The sequence below is a fragment of the Tachypleus tridentatus genome, chromosome 7, assembly GCF_004210375.1.
Source record: "Tachypleus tridentatus isolate NWPU-2018 chromosome 7, ASM421037v1, whole genome shotgun sequence".
Lineage (NCBI taxonomy): Eukaryota > Metazoa > Arthropoda > Merostomata > Xiphosura > Limulidae > Tachypleus > Tachypleus tridentatus.
Window position 1 is genome coordinate 128449846 of NC_134831.1, and position 15863 is coordinate 128465708.

General features: G+C 30.8%; 1 protein-coding gene across 1 annotated transcript in view; it reads right to left on the reverse strand.

Moving 5' to 3' along the window:
• Sf3b2 (splicing factor 3b subunit 2) overlaps window positions 1-15863 on the reverse strand; it is a 51730-nt gene that overhangs the window by 5946 nt on the left and 29921 nt on the right. The window contains 12 exon segments of the mRNA XM_076513958.1: window positions 1144-1251; window positions 2986-3093; window positions 3875-3964; window positions 5255-5404; window positions 6885-7037; window positions 7171-7245; window positions 8877-8957; window positions 10211-10369; window positions 10371-10428; window positions 14237-14304; window positions 14307-14372; window positions 15012-15121. Coding sequence (XP_076370073.1) covers window positions 1144-1251; window positions 2986-3093; window positions 3875-3964; window positions 5255-5404; window positions 6885-7037; window positions 7171-7245; window positions 8877-8957; window positions 10211-10369; window positions 10371-10428; window positions 14237-14304; window positions 14307-14372; window positions 15012-15121 — 1226 coding nt within the window.

Below are 15863 nucleotides of genomic sequence, written 5' to 3' on the forward strand. Positions count from 1 at the left end.
ACTTATAATATTAATTGAAATACTACCATATTTTGTGAGGATATACACACTACATTGAAAGTAAGAAGTACTAAATCTAAAAAGACTAAACAAGTACAAAGAGGTCATATCATAGGTCATATAGATTGAGCCTGTGTTGAAAGAATTTGTTATAATTTTTAATATATTTATATATATTAGTGTAAGGATGTCTTATAAGGACAATGGTAAATTTTGTCTATAAAACAGAGAAAGAATACTACTATCTACTTATATACATTTTAATGTTACCAATTATTAAAATTTTATTGGAACATTTCTTTCAACAAAGTAGCCAAGTGCATAACATCTTTATGCCTACTTTGGCATATATATTTAAAACTGATCTTCAGGCCAAGACTTGAGTGTGTCATGCATAACACTACAGTGAACAGCTATGTTAAATTTTCTTATTGTATTACAAGTCACTAGGCAGGGTACCCATACCCTGAATGAAGGTTATGTAAACTTGTGATTAATGAAAGGTTATCTTAGAATATGAAAAGTTGTTTCCTTTATACATAATTTTAAATAAAAACCTAAATACCCATAAAAACAGCAAAACATTGACCCAACAATTATTCATGCCAAATTTGGTGATGATCCATCAACAGGGGTGAAGTAGTGGACCCCAAAAAAAAAAAAAAAAAACTTGTAAAAATTGAAAATTTAAGTGCACTTCCCCATGGACCTAATGATTTCTATACCAAAGTATTTACATAGAAATAAAACATACAGTATTATTATATTTATATAGATTGCACCAGTGCATTAGATCTGCATATGATGTTTCATGACATCATATCTGCACCATGAGAATGGAGAAAAATAAAGTTATCCATGACAGGAAATGGAGGCAAAACAGGAAAATGGTGACCCCATATAGTAAATCTACATGCACACAAGATAAAAATTTCATGAAGTTGGGGGTTGCACATCATGTAATAAAAACGTTTTTCTAGTATCATTCAAGCAAGAGTTCCATTATATTATAAATCATAAACTGGTCAAATAAACTAAATTTATATTGTAAAAGGTTTAAATCTCTTATGATGTGTGTTTGAATTTTCTGTTTCACATCAACGTTTTCCAACTACCTGGGTACTCAAGAAGTTTAGAACTTACATGTAGGTCACCTGAGAGTGTACCAAATGCATCTCCATACAGAGGTTTTCCTGCTTCATCTACAGGTGGTTTTCCCCAGCCTCCAGCATGATATCCAAAGGAACATCCCTGAAATTCAGAAGTAATAATTAAACAGGAGTAATAACTTGAAAGAAAGTGGTTACTGAATAAAAATATATTACACCATAAATAAACTCTGAGTAAACTTTAATATATATTTGATGCAAAAGAACTGAGTGTCAGGCAAGCATAGAATGCCATAGAGAAAAGAATTTACAGAAAATAACACTGAGATGGCCTAAGAAATAAATCTATAATGCACAGGAAAATTTACACTTCAACAAATGGATAATCAATACACACAAGCATATAGTAAAAAAATAATGTGTGACAAAAATTGAATAATAAAATAATGGTCAAGTGGAACTGAAAATATTAGGGATTGTTAACAACTATGCACTATTGCTTATATAAAAAAATATTTCTAAAAAAATTCTTCCTGGTTGATGAAATATTAGATTTAGGAGTTGAAATTTACAACCTGAACTGAAATAGCACACTTTTTTTAATCACAAAAAACATATTTGTTTACAAAAGAATTGTAATACTTTACAAAGCTAAGACAAGGGATCCACAAATCCTAATATCTTTTCTCACAGTACTTCATCTTGGTTATGTATGTTTAATTATAATATTCTTACATGACCATAATATATAAGCTGAAAGGTTTTCTTTCCTTTATAAATCAAAGTTTACGTTACAACTGCAGAATTTATCAAATTTAAGGAGGGGATGGTGGTATATTTCTTCTAAACTGTGAACAACATGACAACAAATATTTCTTGTCCAGAAAAAAAAAACATTACAAAGTTCGGCAAATTCCATTTCTCTTTTCTCACCTGTCTGTATAGCTGATGCATAACACTAATAAAGTTCAGCTGGTAATAATAAAGTAGCAGTGATAAATTATACAGAAAAAAATAATTACCACTGTTAAGAGCTGATATAAAATTGCAAAAAATATGAACATCTTTTGATTTATCCACTGAAAGCTTTGAATTCCTTTAAAAACTTTACGTACTGCTGATAAATTAATGATTCCTTTCCACCTCAGTAAGTATAAAATATTTCTAGTAGTAGATTGGAAAAACCTGTTAAAAACTATTGGCAAACTATCTAAGTTTCACTTCAATTATCTTTATTAAGCTGATGTTATAAAAGATGTCCTCCTTTATAGGGCAATCAGATTAATATGCTACTAAATCATATTGAAAGATACATGTTTAAAACTATTAAAGTTTCACTTAAATTATCTTTATTAAGCCTATGTTATAAGAAATATCCTGCTTTAGAGAGTAATTAGCATGCTTCTAAATCTAAAATGTTTTTTCAATCTCATTAGGCAAGAGAAAAAGCAGTCCAAACAAGTTAAGTTGACTTTAGTGACACTACATTAGTACCTAAAGCAGAAACAAAATGCTACTCAAAGCTTGATTTTACAATACCAATAAATATTTTTACACAATTTTTATGATATTTGTTTTCAAAACTTTTTTAAGTTCGTTATTTTAATATTATTTATTTTCTGCTCATCAGCAATCAGTATTTACTACAATATCAGTGGGCTCTATTGTATAAAAAAGTTAGATCACTTCTCCCCTTTTTATTTAAGGATGATATTTCATATAACAACAAGAAGCAGTGTAAGGAAATAATTTAAAACATCTTCAAGAAATAAGAAAAATACTAAAATGCTTTCTTTCAAAAACTCAACATTGTTAACTACCATTTTAATTACGTGTCTTTTTTAAAAACTAATAGACATGCAACAAACAAACTTACCTCTGGAATTGGAGCATTTAACCCAGGAATCTTCAAGTTTGGATAGGAGGGAGGAGGTCCATATCTCTGCATGGCAATAAGCCAAGGAGGTGGACATTTGTTTGCATTCTAGAAACAAAAGTATAGTTTGTTTTTGGAAATTTGTGCAAAGCTACATAAGGGCTATCTTCACTAGATGCCCCTAATTTAGCAGTGTAAGACTCTTGAGCTACTCTTTTACCAATGAACAGCAGAGCTGAATGTCACATTATAACATCCACACAGTTGAAGGGGTGAGCATGTTTGGCATGACTGGATTCTAATCCATGACCCTCAGATTATGAATATAGCACCCTATCCACCTGGCCATGCTGGGCCAAAAAACATAGTACTTGGGCACATTCTTAACTGTATTAAGTAAAAACACAATTATTTGAAGTAATATATTGGATAATTATAAAGAAAATTCCATAATTAAAATTATTATACTTTAAAAAATTATTTGTTCTATGGAAGGGCTTAAACTTTTCACAATATGGAAATTCATTTTGTTAAACACTCAATATGCCTCCCCAGACAATTCAAAATCTACAGAAATTAAGTATCATTCTAGTCAAACATCCTGGTATGAGAATACCATTCAACACAAATATTCCATAACTATGAGAGGCTAAAAAAAAAACCTTAAAAAAGCTTATTGTATATTACTAATTTCCCATCCAAGGAGCACCTCTTCTTGGGGAAATCAAATTTTACAACAAATATATCACTGAAAATCATAAGGTATTCAGCAATGTTTAGATTCAGTACAAGTGTTTTCAAAAACTGTTATAGAAAATCACTGATCTGAATACTGACGTGGATCCGGAATATTAAAATGTAGCCTAATATAAAAATTAAACCAACTTACAGGTCCAACAGGCATCCCTAGTGCTGTTCGTAGTTCATCACTGAAATCTCCCGGCTTCTTTTCTTTCAGTTTTGTCTCAAATTCTTTTCCCTTGATGTTTTAAGAAACAAATTTTAAAGCATATCACTGTATCATTAATTATTTGAAATAAATGTTATTTAATGTATATTAATGTTCATGTACATTTATGAACATCATTCACACCAGTTTATAGATATACAAATAATTCAAGTTAAACATAGTTCTTTCGTAGCTGTCTGGACGTTTGTGAAACTCTTGAATATTAATCATCATTTGTAATAACCATTATTATAAATCATTATTTATTTGTACATTAAAATATATTTGTTAAAAAGAAAATTGCATGTGTTGATCTTGTTAGCAAATATCATAAATCTGATATATACCGATGTTTAAAATTTGTCCTACATTCAAATTTCTAGTTATTTGAAGTAGTAATACGCTAATATACGTAGCATAATAAATTGGAGACTTGTCTGAATAAGTTATAATACATAACACTTTCCATTTTAAAAGTAGAAACAGCTTTTTAAAAACAGTTTAATATACGAGTTGTGTATAATTCTAAAAACAATGCCACTAAATGACCAACTATATAACCTTGTGATTTAGAATCATTGTCATACATTCATTATCAAACATTATCACAGTGTTACATTATTCTGTATTCCTACAATTCATACAATGTTGCAGTGTTCTATATTTATTAGGACATATCACATGATGTTGTAATTCCCTACATTATGGTAACTTAAATGAAGTTGCAGTCTCCTATACTATGGTGTTAAATGAAATTGTAATGTCTCACACTTATGACATATCACATATTTCAGTCTCCTACATTACGTCACATAATGTTGCAGTACTTTATATTATGATACATTAAATGATGTTGTAGTATCTTTATTTATGACATGTCACATTATGTCGCAGTATCCTATGTTATAGTATATTAAATGATGTTGTCTTATATTTATGGCATATCACAGGATGTTGCAGTGCTCTACATTATGACAAGTATCATGATTTTGTATGTCCTATTTTATGACAGTTCCACATCAAAAGATGAACAACATTCCTACTATTGTACCAAATAAATATTTGTACCTAACAACATTAATGTTCACATTTCTATTAAATCTGTATATTACCACTGGTAAGCAAATCTGTCACTAAGAAATGTTTCTTTGAAGATATTGTTATGCATTATAAAACACATCCAAGAACTTTCTAAAGATAAACAACATCTACACAACAGGTGTGACACGAAACAACCTATGCCTCTGTTGCTTGGGTTGATCTCCACTGGTTAACCTGCAAAGGAGTAAAACATTCTAGGGATGTAATTCTTCAAATTACCTCATAATAGAGATCTCCATGTATAGTCATCCTGGGCTTGGTTTGCCACTTGAAAAAGGCATCGTGCAATTTCTGATAATCAATATCTATCTTCCCTAATTTTGGTCGAACTTTTTCTCTCATCTTGTTTTTCAGAGTTTTCTGGTCCTCCTACACAAGTTGTATAGTTCTACATTTACCAACTCTTCTGAATTATTCAAAAACCCACATTTACAATAAATCTAAAACATTTTATTACACATCATATATTCAAGGTTTTTCAAAAACAGAACAAATGTGAGTGAAAATTCCAACATGTAATATGAATTTTTAAGAAAAATGTCAAAAAGAAATTTTAAAATTAAGTCATACTTTCAAAAATTTACTTTCATTTTCAATAACTTCAATGGCTATCTTTACACATGCATTGGAAAACCAATGTTGTAAGTATATGGTTGAAACCATTTCAAAGATGGACATCTGTTATGTTGCCACTGTTAAAACAAAACTCCATTGTCAATGACACAATCAACATGGACTGTTACAATGCACACATTTTTTAATATAAACATGGGGAAAAATGTAAATTTGTCATTTCAAAATTTATTTATGTTAGCACTTTAGTGATGTTCTTTCCAATAAGCACTTCTCTTGACCTCTATGTTACCTCTTGCAATACATGTGCATGTGTTTATATGCATGTATATATATTCCCCATAAATGTAAATTATACAGAAAAGCACTGAAAATCCAGTACATTTTACAACTTGTATGTTGTATTAAGCATGAGCTTCTACAAGTTTTTACTGTCAGCTTAAAGATTCAAATTAAACAATCTAATATAAAATATAAGTTTTAAACAATTACAAGTAACAGTAAAAAGTAAGCTGGGCTAATTACACTATTTATATGGTGCATTAATACATAGGTCAGTGAGAGAACTACATTTCTGTGTTTCATGTGTTGTACTTTACCTTCCACTGCAAAGTTACTTTTTCCATATTCTTTAACTTTATATATCTCCTTTCTCTGACAAAACACATTAAATATTTATATTATTCTGCAAGTCTCTCAGGCATTACAAAAAAGGAAGTACTAGCTTGTTTTATATTTTTAACTTTCCATTAAATAACTCACATTAAAAATTAAAATCAGTGTGTTCACTGGCATTTGTTAACAGCCTGATTTGCAAAACGTGTACTCTGCTGAGTATTACTACTTTAAACAAAGCATACATAAAGATAATTACAGTTCAAGCAGGCAGTACATTATTAAACTGTTCATCACACCTGCAGGTGAAAATTGAAGAACAACAATTCACCTTCATAATACCACTGAAAGTCCTGAGAATTAGGAAATGAATGACCTTACAATGCATGAAATAAGGGACAATAGTGAATAACTTGTCCAGTTGGTTACAGTAATAACTGTGGTATTAACTAAAATGATAAGAGGAAAAAAAACAATCTTGATAAAAACATTAAAGATAACAAATAACACACACTTTTTCTTTTACTATATATTTAAACTGAGTTATTTATAGAAACAAGAAAATATCAGAAAGAGGTTATATCAAAAACATATTGATTGGTATGCATTAGTAGGCAGTGATATGTTATTTCAAGTTATAATGTGTAATAATGTTACATACCTTCTCTTGTAAAGCTTGTCTCATTTCCATAATTCCTGTACGTTTTATGAAGTCAGGCAGTTCAAAAGGTGGTTTTTCTATTCCTCTCTTGCCTTGCAAGTATTTTCTTTTAAAGCACCAATGCCGTGGAACGGGTACAGAATTTCGTGCAGCCTTTAAAAAGAGTATTTTTTTAACAAGTGCAAATAAACCAACTACATGTGAATAAAAATAGCATTTATTTATTGTAATCATAACATCTTTTTAAATTCTAGAAATAGACAAAAAGTAGAAGAAATTAACTTGCCTTCAAATGTAGAAGTAACACTGGGTCTTTTGCAGTAACATCATGCATCTCTACTAACTCTGGCCTGCCAACTTTCTATATGCATGTAATGAGAAAAAGACAAAAAGTACAGCAACTTTTAAACTCATGATTAAATGTACCTTTTATTTAGTAATAATTCGACAAAACAAAATTAAAGGTTCTCATTTATCATAAATTAAATACATATATCAACCAGTAAATCTTACTCTACATTACAAAACTAATTTTGTCATTTTCCATGAATCAAAATCACAAAAAAACCTCAAATTAAGTTATTTTTTATTTTATCTTGGACAGAGTTCAGTACTAGCAATATCACCTCACTATATATTTTGTATATTTTCATATCAACTTCTTAATACTTAACAAAAATACAGCAAGCTTAAAGTTTACTTCCCTTTACAAAATACACTTTCAACTTTAATACTACACTGTGTCAATGTAAGTTTGTATTTTTATTAGTAATCAAAAACAGATTCTGGAAACTAGAGTTTTTACATTAATTTCTCAACAGTGAATTTCTATTTCAATAATACAGTTTGGCTTTTGTTTTACTAGTCTTTAAAAAAAAACACCTTTACTTTTAAATCAACCAAAGCTTATTGTTACACTTCTAAATTTAATTTAGACAGAAGATGTTAAGAAACACTCATTAAAATTACTAAATGTTTTAATTTCTCTTATTATAATTTGTTTATAACAAGTCACTTCACAGCCTGAGCTACCATATCTATGTTTTATGCTCATTAAATAGACTTTCAATCAGTTTTATTATACATAGGAAAAACTTCTAATATTCTTCATGATGACGAGAAAAACCGACTTGTAAAGAAAATTATATGTAAAAAATGGCTGGTGTGGATAGAGAAGGCACTTTGTCGAGAAGTGAACAACGTTTCGACCTTCTTTGATCATCAAAGGTCAAAATGTTGTTCACTTCTCATGAAACAGTTTTACTTTATCCTATACTAGCTAGAGTACCCATCTGTTACATGACAGACAGACACAGAGAGAGACATCTATACTAATAATTGTCAGTGTGTGTGTGTGTGTGAATGATTCCAGATACTTCTGATCTGGTAATATGATTGCCAGCTACAGATACAATGTGAAGTGTGAAAGCAAATAAACATTTCAAAAAAGGTTTAAGCCTGCTTTCAAAGAGCTTATACTTGATAGCAATGTCTCAACTTTGTTTTATTTTTTTTTAAAGTTGTGACTGTATATAATTATTTTTCCATTAAAATATTACTTTCAGTTCTCAGTTTATTACAAATTTAGTGCCATTCAAAAACACTATTTAATTTATATGTTAATACAGTGTACAATTCACTTCTTCCACCTTTAACCAACTCAATTAAAAATCCTTTAAGACTAAACAGTCAGTCAGTATACAAATCACTGTTCAGTTTTAAAGTGGTTATTTTATCTCTTTCATTTTGCCTACAATAATTATTCACCCATTCTTATATGAACTAGCTTAGAGAATTTAATGGTCCAAAACTGAGGTACCTTGGTTTATCTTGGAGAATACCATAATAAAACATTTATCATGTACCCATGCACCTAATTCTCTCCTAACTTCTATATTTATTATTCCTAATTAGATCAACTGAAGTTAGCTGGTTACTGTGCAAAATGACATTTCTCTTACATATTCATAATATGTTTTTAACTTTCCCTACCTGCTTCAGTTCTGCTATGCTCATTCGGTTTAGCTTCTTCAATTTTCGTTTTGATAACTTGGGCTTGTCTTCTTCTTTCCTCTTCAAATAAAAGAAGGTATTGTACAACAAAATCTACTACAGTAAAATATCCATCTGAAAAAAAAATCTAAAGGGCTTATAAACACCATTTACGTTGTTAATTAGAGCAAATGTTAAATTGTTAGTAACTGATGTTTTGTTCCAACAACTTCTATCACACTGCTGAATTATTTGCTCATCCCAAAAGATAAACACAATTACAACTATACAATAGTGCTACTGATATAACATTACATCATCATTTTATTAGAATGCTATTTTTGGTGTGATTCAGTTCCAGTTCTTGTCATGTGTCTTTTCTCACGATGTCACAAATTTAGGATGACATGCAAGGTGAAAAGGCAAGTTATTCTGAAACAAAGTTTTCTTAAAAACTTTGGGATTAAATCATTTACCCTTTTTAATAAAGTGTAATTACATTCTCGTACATACTAACCATTTCCTCAGATATTAAAATAACTTAATGAAGTAATAAGAAAGTAAAAATCTTGTCCTCATAGCCAATTATCCTACAACTTGGTACAGAGGAGCCAAGAAAATATTATAAAACTAAGATGGGCCCAAGAAAATATGCAAACTTGAAGTAAACATCTAGTTTCACAGAATTAGTTTAGCAGAGCTCGTAAAAATAAAATTATTTAGAAATCCTCTCACAGTTATGTTTGATAAGAAAAGTACGCAAAAAAAGTAGCAAGTCTACAGTTAAGCTTAACTTGAAGTCTAGCTACTGAAAACATCAGAAAAGATTTTATCAGTAGTCCTAAAAAGATAGTTATTAAAAACTGTGCAGAGAACTTCAAAAAATATTTAAAACCTCAGTAACTTGTTGGGAACATATTTTAATTTAAAGCATAATATCATTAGTACCTTTTATTTATAAGTTATGTGTTCAAGCCTAGTCAGAAATGAGTGCCTACCATGACTTTGGCTTTTTAATATGTAGGATTAATTCTTCAAAGAAACATTCATATCACTGAAAAATACATCTTTTGTTTACTTTTTTATACTTCTAAATATAAGTGAAACATAAAAAGTTAAGTTCACAAGCAGTTTCATATTAGCATATTGTACAGAAGCTGGTACAATGTTATTTCTTCATCTCTTATCATTGTATTCACATATCAAAATATAAAGAATTATAAAAATCAATGGTGAGTTAAGAAACATTTCTGTTAAACTGAAATGCAAGTAACCATTACCAACTCTTTTTTTCTTTTAAATGGCACTTAAAAAATATTAAAAAACAAACTTACATCCATTTCATCTTCATCTCTATCATCATCAACATAAGCAGCTTTTTTGCGTTCTGCCAGTCGGCTTGCATCTGAACTTGTAGTATCAGCTGCAGAGGCATCTTCATTCTTGGCCAGAAATTGCACTGATTCTGGATCACCTAATCGAAACTTTTCAAAAAATCTTGACAAACAATGAATAATTAGCATCTGAAGGATCCAGGACTTCTTGGATATACCTTAAATAAACAAAGTCAGAAAAATATATTTTAAAAATAATGTAACTGAATTTACATAATTACAAGTTTCTTACATTTCTTGCTTTTTATTATTAACATAAGTAGCATCAAGTAAGTGTCATGACAGTGGTGCTAGAGCCTGTAGGGCATTTATCCAACCAATAACTTGGCCAGTAAATATTTTTTTGAAGTTTCTTTGGAATATTTTGTTCCTGAATGATGATATGTCCCATAGTTATCACCTATACTGCAACTGGTAGATTGGCATTACATGTTGGAGATTATAGAAAAAATATTATATACACAATCTGAACTCAGTAGTCCTAAAAACTAAATAAATGAAACATGTTTATAGTACTTGTACATAAATGCATAATGAAAAGTGTTTTCCTTACCTCAGCTCCCTCAACATGGGCTCAGTCAATATGACCTGCCATGTGACCTCTTTGTGCTCATTTAAAAGTCTTTATAGATTTAATACTTCTAGCTTTCAATATAATGTGTGTATCTTCATAAAATATGGCAATCTTTCAATTAACATAAGTTATTCAAGAAAAAACATTTTTAATGAAGTAATTTTAATAAACTAAAATATTTGTAAGTGAATGTAACGAGTATTTCTTGTTACTAGTCTATGTGCAAATTAATTTTATTGTTAAAATTAAAAATACTTTTCTCTACCTTAAAAATCTCAGAATTTCCTTTGCATAATCCCTAAAACCTGCTAAATAAATTTCAAATGTTTTTTGCCAGTAAAATGTTATATTTTATCTGTTATTTTCTCTACCCTAATAGAAGTGCATTAACCCTTTCACAATAGGTCATCATGTTTGTTGACCTGCATTCAAAATTTTACTGAACTACTATTTTATGAACTTATGTCAATATGTTTGGAACCAAATTGTAGATTATAATCCAAACTTTAACATTAGTCATTCAAGTTATTTTCTTAATTTAAAAGTAAATATTAAAAGAACACATCTAAATATAGATTTCAGTGAGTCACATGGTAAGTTGAATGCAACACTGTTTAAAATTAGATGTTTGAAATGTCAAAATACCGAGTCTATAGTTTTGTACAAATAAGGAACTCAAATTACCAATATTAACAAGCTAGAATACAAAACCAAACTTGACAAATTTCAGAAAAACACTATCAAACCAACACAACATGGTGCAGTGAAACAAGATGATATAAAGAAGGACAGCAGGGGTGATTAGACCCCCCATATAATTCCACATTCTATTCATGTATAATTTGTGCCCCTGTATAAAAGAAACCACTGTAGAATTGACCTAGAGGAGTCCATTAGAAAGAGGACTCAAGGAGAGTGACATCTCAAAGTAGAAAAAAACACATCTGATGTGGACTGAATCTCATCTGAACCATGTATACTCTTCACACAAGATGGGAGAAAAATGAGGCATAACAAAAAGGTGTTGCTGGTACAGAGTGGCTATGACATGATGGACCATAAGTAGGATCTCAACTCCAGACAAAAACAAACAACAATGACTTTGGATTAATTGGCTCATGGTAAGAGGAGGGTTGTCTACCATTTACCTCAGATGCAGGACACAGAAGAGAAGAAGTTTTTCCATTCCAAGAATCCAAGCCATCACATGTGCATAGTCAACATGACCAACAACTGGGAAATAACATCCCAGCAAAGTAAAAAAAAATGTCATCTCCAGTTCAAAACCATGAAGCACTGATAATGTAACATGCAGTCTATGGTACAAAAAGGATCTCAACCCACTCACATCCAGGTGGCAGTAGGAAGGAGGTTCCAATCAAAGTGAATTGCATATAGAAATGCAACAGGAAAATCCAGTCCACACCATACATTAGATGTGTAGTAGTAGGATAGTCAAGCCACCTACAGCACAAAATGCCAAAACCCTGCTCTCAAAGGAGTAGAATTTAACACATTCAGGAAAAAGCTAGTGGTTTTGAGCTGGTAAAGACTTCTGAACTCTTCTAAATAAAAGGGTAGGAGCATTGAAGAGTTCAGAGGAATAAAGTGGTACAGAAATTTTAATGTGTGACCATGAGACCTTACATTCAAGAGCAGACCAAACACTAATTAGTACTATCAAGGGAAGAACAGCAAGCAGTATTCCTCTTCTGTTTTACTTGTGCTAATCTACGAGTGTATCGTCCAGGACAAACACATTTATCAAGAATGAACTTGCTGTGGAACACCACGTCTGAACACTGAATATTAACAACTTTAGTTGTCACACGGTGTGGATTACATATCTAAACAGGCATTAATCTCCACAGGAAGGCAATAAGAGGTAGACGATATACAGTCAAGAAAAAAACTGCTAGACAAAGAAGACAATGTGAATAGTAGTCACATGCTGGCCTGAACAATCTTTCCAAAAGATGATGAAAATGAGTAGCTAAAGACCTATTGAGAAGATACATAATGGTAACAGAAGTCAGGAGGAATAGGTCATACATAATTTTCTGAAACAACAAAGCATGAACATAAGAGAAATTCACAGAAAATGAAATTATTCCATTTTATAAACAATCTTAAACGAGAACCACAGAAGGGAGCTGTGCAAACAACAAAACACCCACTGGACACAAGAAATGGTCATTAGAAGTACAAGAATACAGTTGGAAAAAAAAAGAAGACAAAAGCATCCTCAAGCACAGAAGAGATTACAGAAAGAAGGTATGAAGAAGAACTGTGAAAGTCAGATAAAAACAGGAAATCTACACAGAAATATGAGGGTCCAAACCCCAAAGGGAATTGATCGAAATCACTTCCTGCATGACAAAAATAAAAAAAAAGAAGCCAAACAAAGGTAAACACACACACGATCCCCACCCACACACAGAAGACATGACAAGCAGACTCACAGGCAGAATTGTTGGGCAAAATGCCCAATGGTCGGCAAAAGAGGAAGTATGAAACAATCTGTTGTAGGCGCATCAGAGAAGAGGGTGAAGACATGGGAGACAAAGACCAAATAGAAAATATTTGGGAAATTAACTCCAAAACAAAGAATGTCAAAATGCATCTGTAGGCTCACAACAAGACTCAAAAATGAATCCCAAAGTTTTAAAAAAATTAATGAAGTGGAAAGTAAGATGACTGGATCACCCTCATGCAAATTTAAGAGATAAAAATTGGGTTCTACTACATGAAGAGTATCAGTTGCAGGAGAAAGGTGTCTTACTCATATGAATGAAGGGTTTTCACAGGATGATCTGCATGCTACAACACAGCCATACCATGCAGAAAATTGCATGAAAATTGTAGCATAATGGCCAGTGACAGACAAAAAAATTCTGCATATGAAGGGCAATTTAAATCAACTAAAGCTGTTTCATAAGAGAGGAAAGTTTATTGCATTGTAATTTTAGAGGTCTTGGTCACTTAGTCTTGTTTTGATTAAGTTATATGGAATATAGTATAAAGATTCTCTTCTACACACAACAAATATTAACAAACAAAACTGCTGGATTTGCCAATTTTTCTGGCCATGTTGGGACTACACAGCAGAGACATATATATTACATTTGCCCACAAATGTTGGCCTTTCTAATTTATGTCTGAACTTTCTGTATTTCAAATAGTTTCATTTATTACTTATTAATTTTTATGAATGGAAATTTAGAATTTCAAATGGTAAAAAATCACTTCAATTGTTGTGTCCATCTCTCTCTCTCTCGTTTTGTCAATTGTTCAACAAATTTAAGTAATCTAATGCTATGTGAACATTTTTTATTACAACTAAATTAGCACTATTATCTAAGACTTTGCTACTGCTTCAAGAACAAACTTACTCTATATCAACATCTATATCGTCTTTCATATAGCTTTTCTTCTCCAGGTTTTGTTCATTTTTTTCCTCTCAAACTGTTGTTGCTGTCGTTTCTGTCGAGCAGTTTTCTTTTTCTTTTTACGCCTCTTATTTTTGGACTAAAAAAACCGCATTTTTAATAAATAAATCAGTTTGATAATTCAATCCTGATAAAATATGTCAAAATCACATGTAACCTTTGTTAATTTTTCCTAAAAGTAAAATGTACTTTTATTACACTTTAAATGCAAAAATTTTTCTATTTAGTTTTGGTTTGGTTTGAATTTCGAGCAAAGCTTACATGAGGGCTATCTGCACTAACCATCCCTAATTTTGCAGTGTAAAACTGCAGAGAGGCAACTAGTCAAACTAGTCATGACCACTCACTGCCAACTCTTAGACTACTCTTTTACCAACTAATAGTGGGATTAACTGTCACTTTATAACCCCCCCATGCCTAAAAGGGTAAGCATGTTTGGTGTGATGGGGATTTGAACTCTCAACCCTCAGATTATAAGTTGAATGCCTTATCCATCTGGCCATTTCTATTTAGTTAAAAACAATGTATTACGTCAGTAATAAACATGTATAGACTGTATAAAACATTAAATACAACTGAACAAAGCAATGCCTTTGTATTCTTAAAGTTATCCATGTTACTACATGTTTCTGTAATATATTCAACAACTAGTACTGAGTCTGTAAAACAATCAAACTTGTTCTTACAGTCAACTAGGGGTACAAAAGAACATACAGACCTCTCGAGATTGAACCTGCATTTCTTCATCATCTTCCCCACCTTCTTCATCTTCATCCATGGCTACAAGAGGTCGAGGAGGAAGTGGGGGAGGTGGAAGAGGAGAAGATTCTAGAAAAATAAAGAAACTTTTTGATTTATTTCTACTAAATATACAAATCAGTGTTGAAGTAAAAAAATATGAAAACTAAAAATGTAATGTCATATTTTAAAATTAATCTTGCTAAATCCAAGCAGCACTAAATTGAAAGAAACTTACACTATAAATGATTTTTTATAAATAAAAGATAGTTCTGCACAATTCTTAAACTTACAGTTAGCATACACAATAAAATCTAATTACATGTATAAACAGTTTAGAAAAGAATACATTTAAAAATGAAAGTATACTACACTTTTACAGAACAAATCAGTGCTCAATTAGTAAGATTTCAATACAGATAACAACAATTGACCTGTAAGCCTTATGCAGAATAGGTAACCCACAAGTTGACTGAAGATCTAAAAAAATAATAATAATAATAAATAACCTAAAAGTTTCCATATGATGGGAAAAAGTCTCAAGAAAAATGAAAAACCACTTCAAATATTATGCTATATTTCTTTCTTTTTCCAAGGTCCTTGCGCTACCTCTCATCTATTTCAACTATTATAATCAAAAAGTCCCAAGAGAACAGTCACTTAGCTGACCTCAGATTCACTTTTCCTTTTTTTTCTTTGTGAATCAAGCTTACAAAATTATCTGTCATTTTATTCTACAAAAGAACTAACTTATTTCTGAGCCCATAATTTTCATCTGAAAAAAAGAAAACTAAACAGTAATAATATATATTGTTAAAAAGGGTCTAAAATT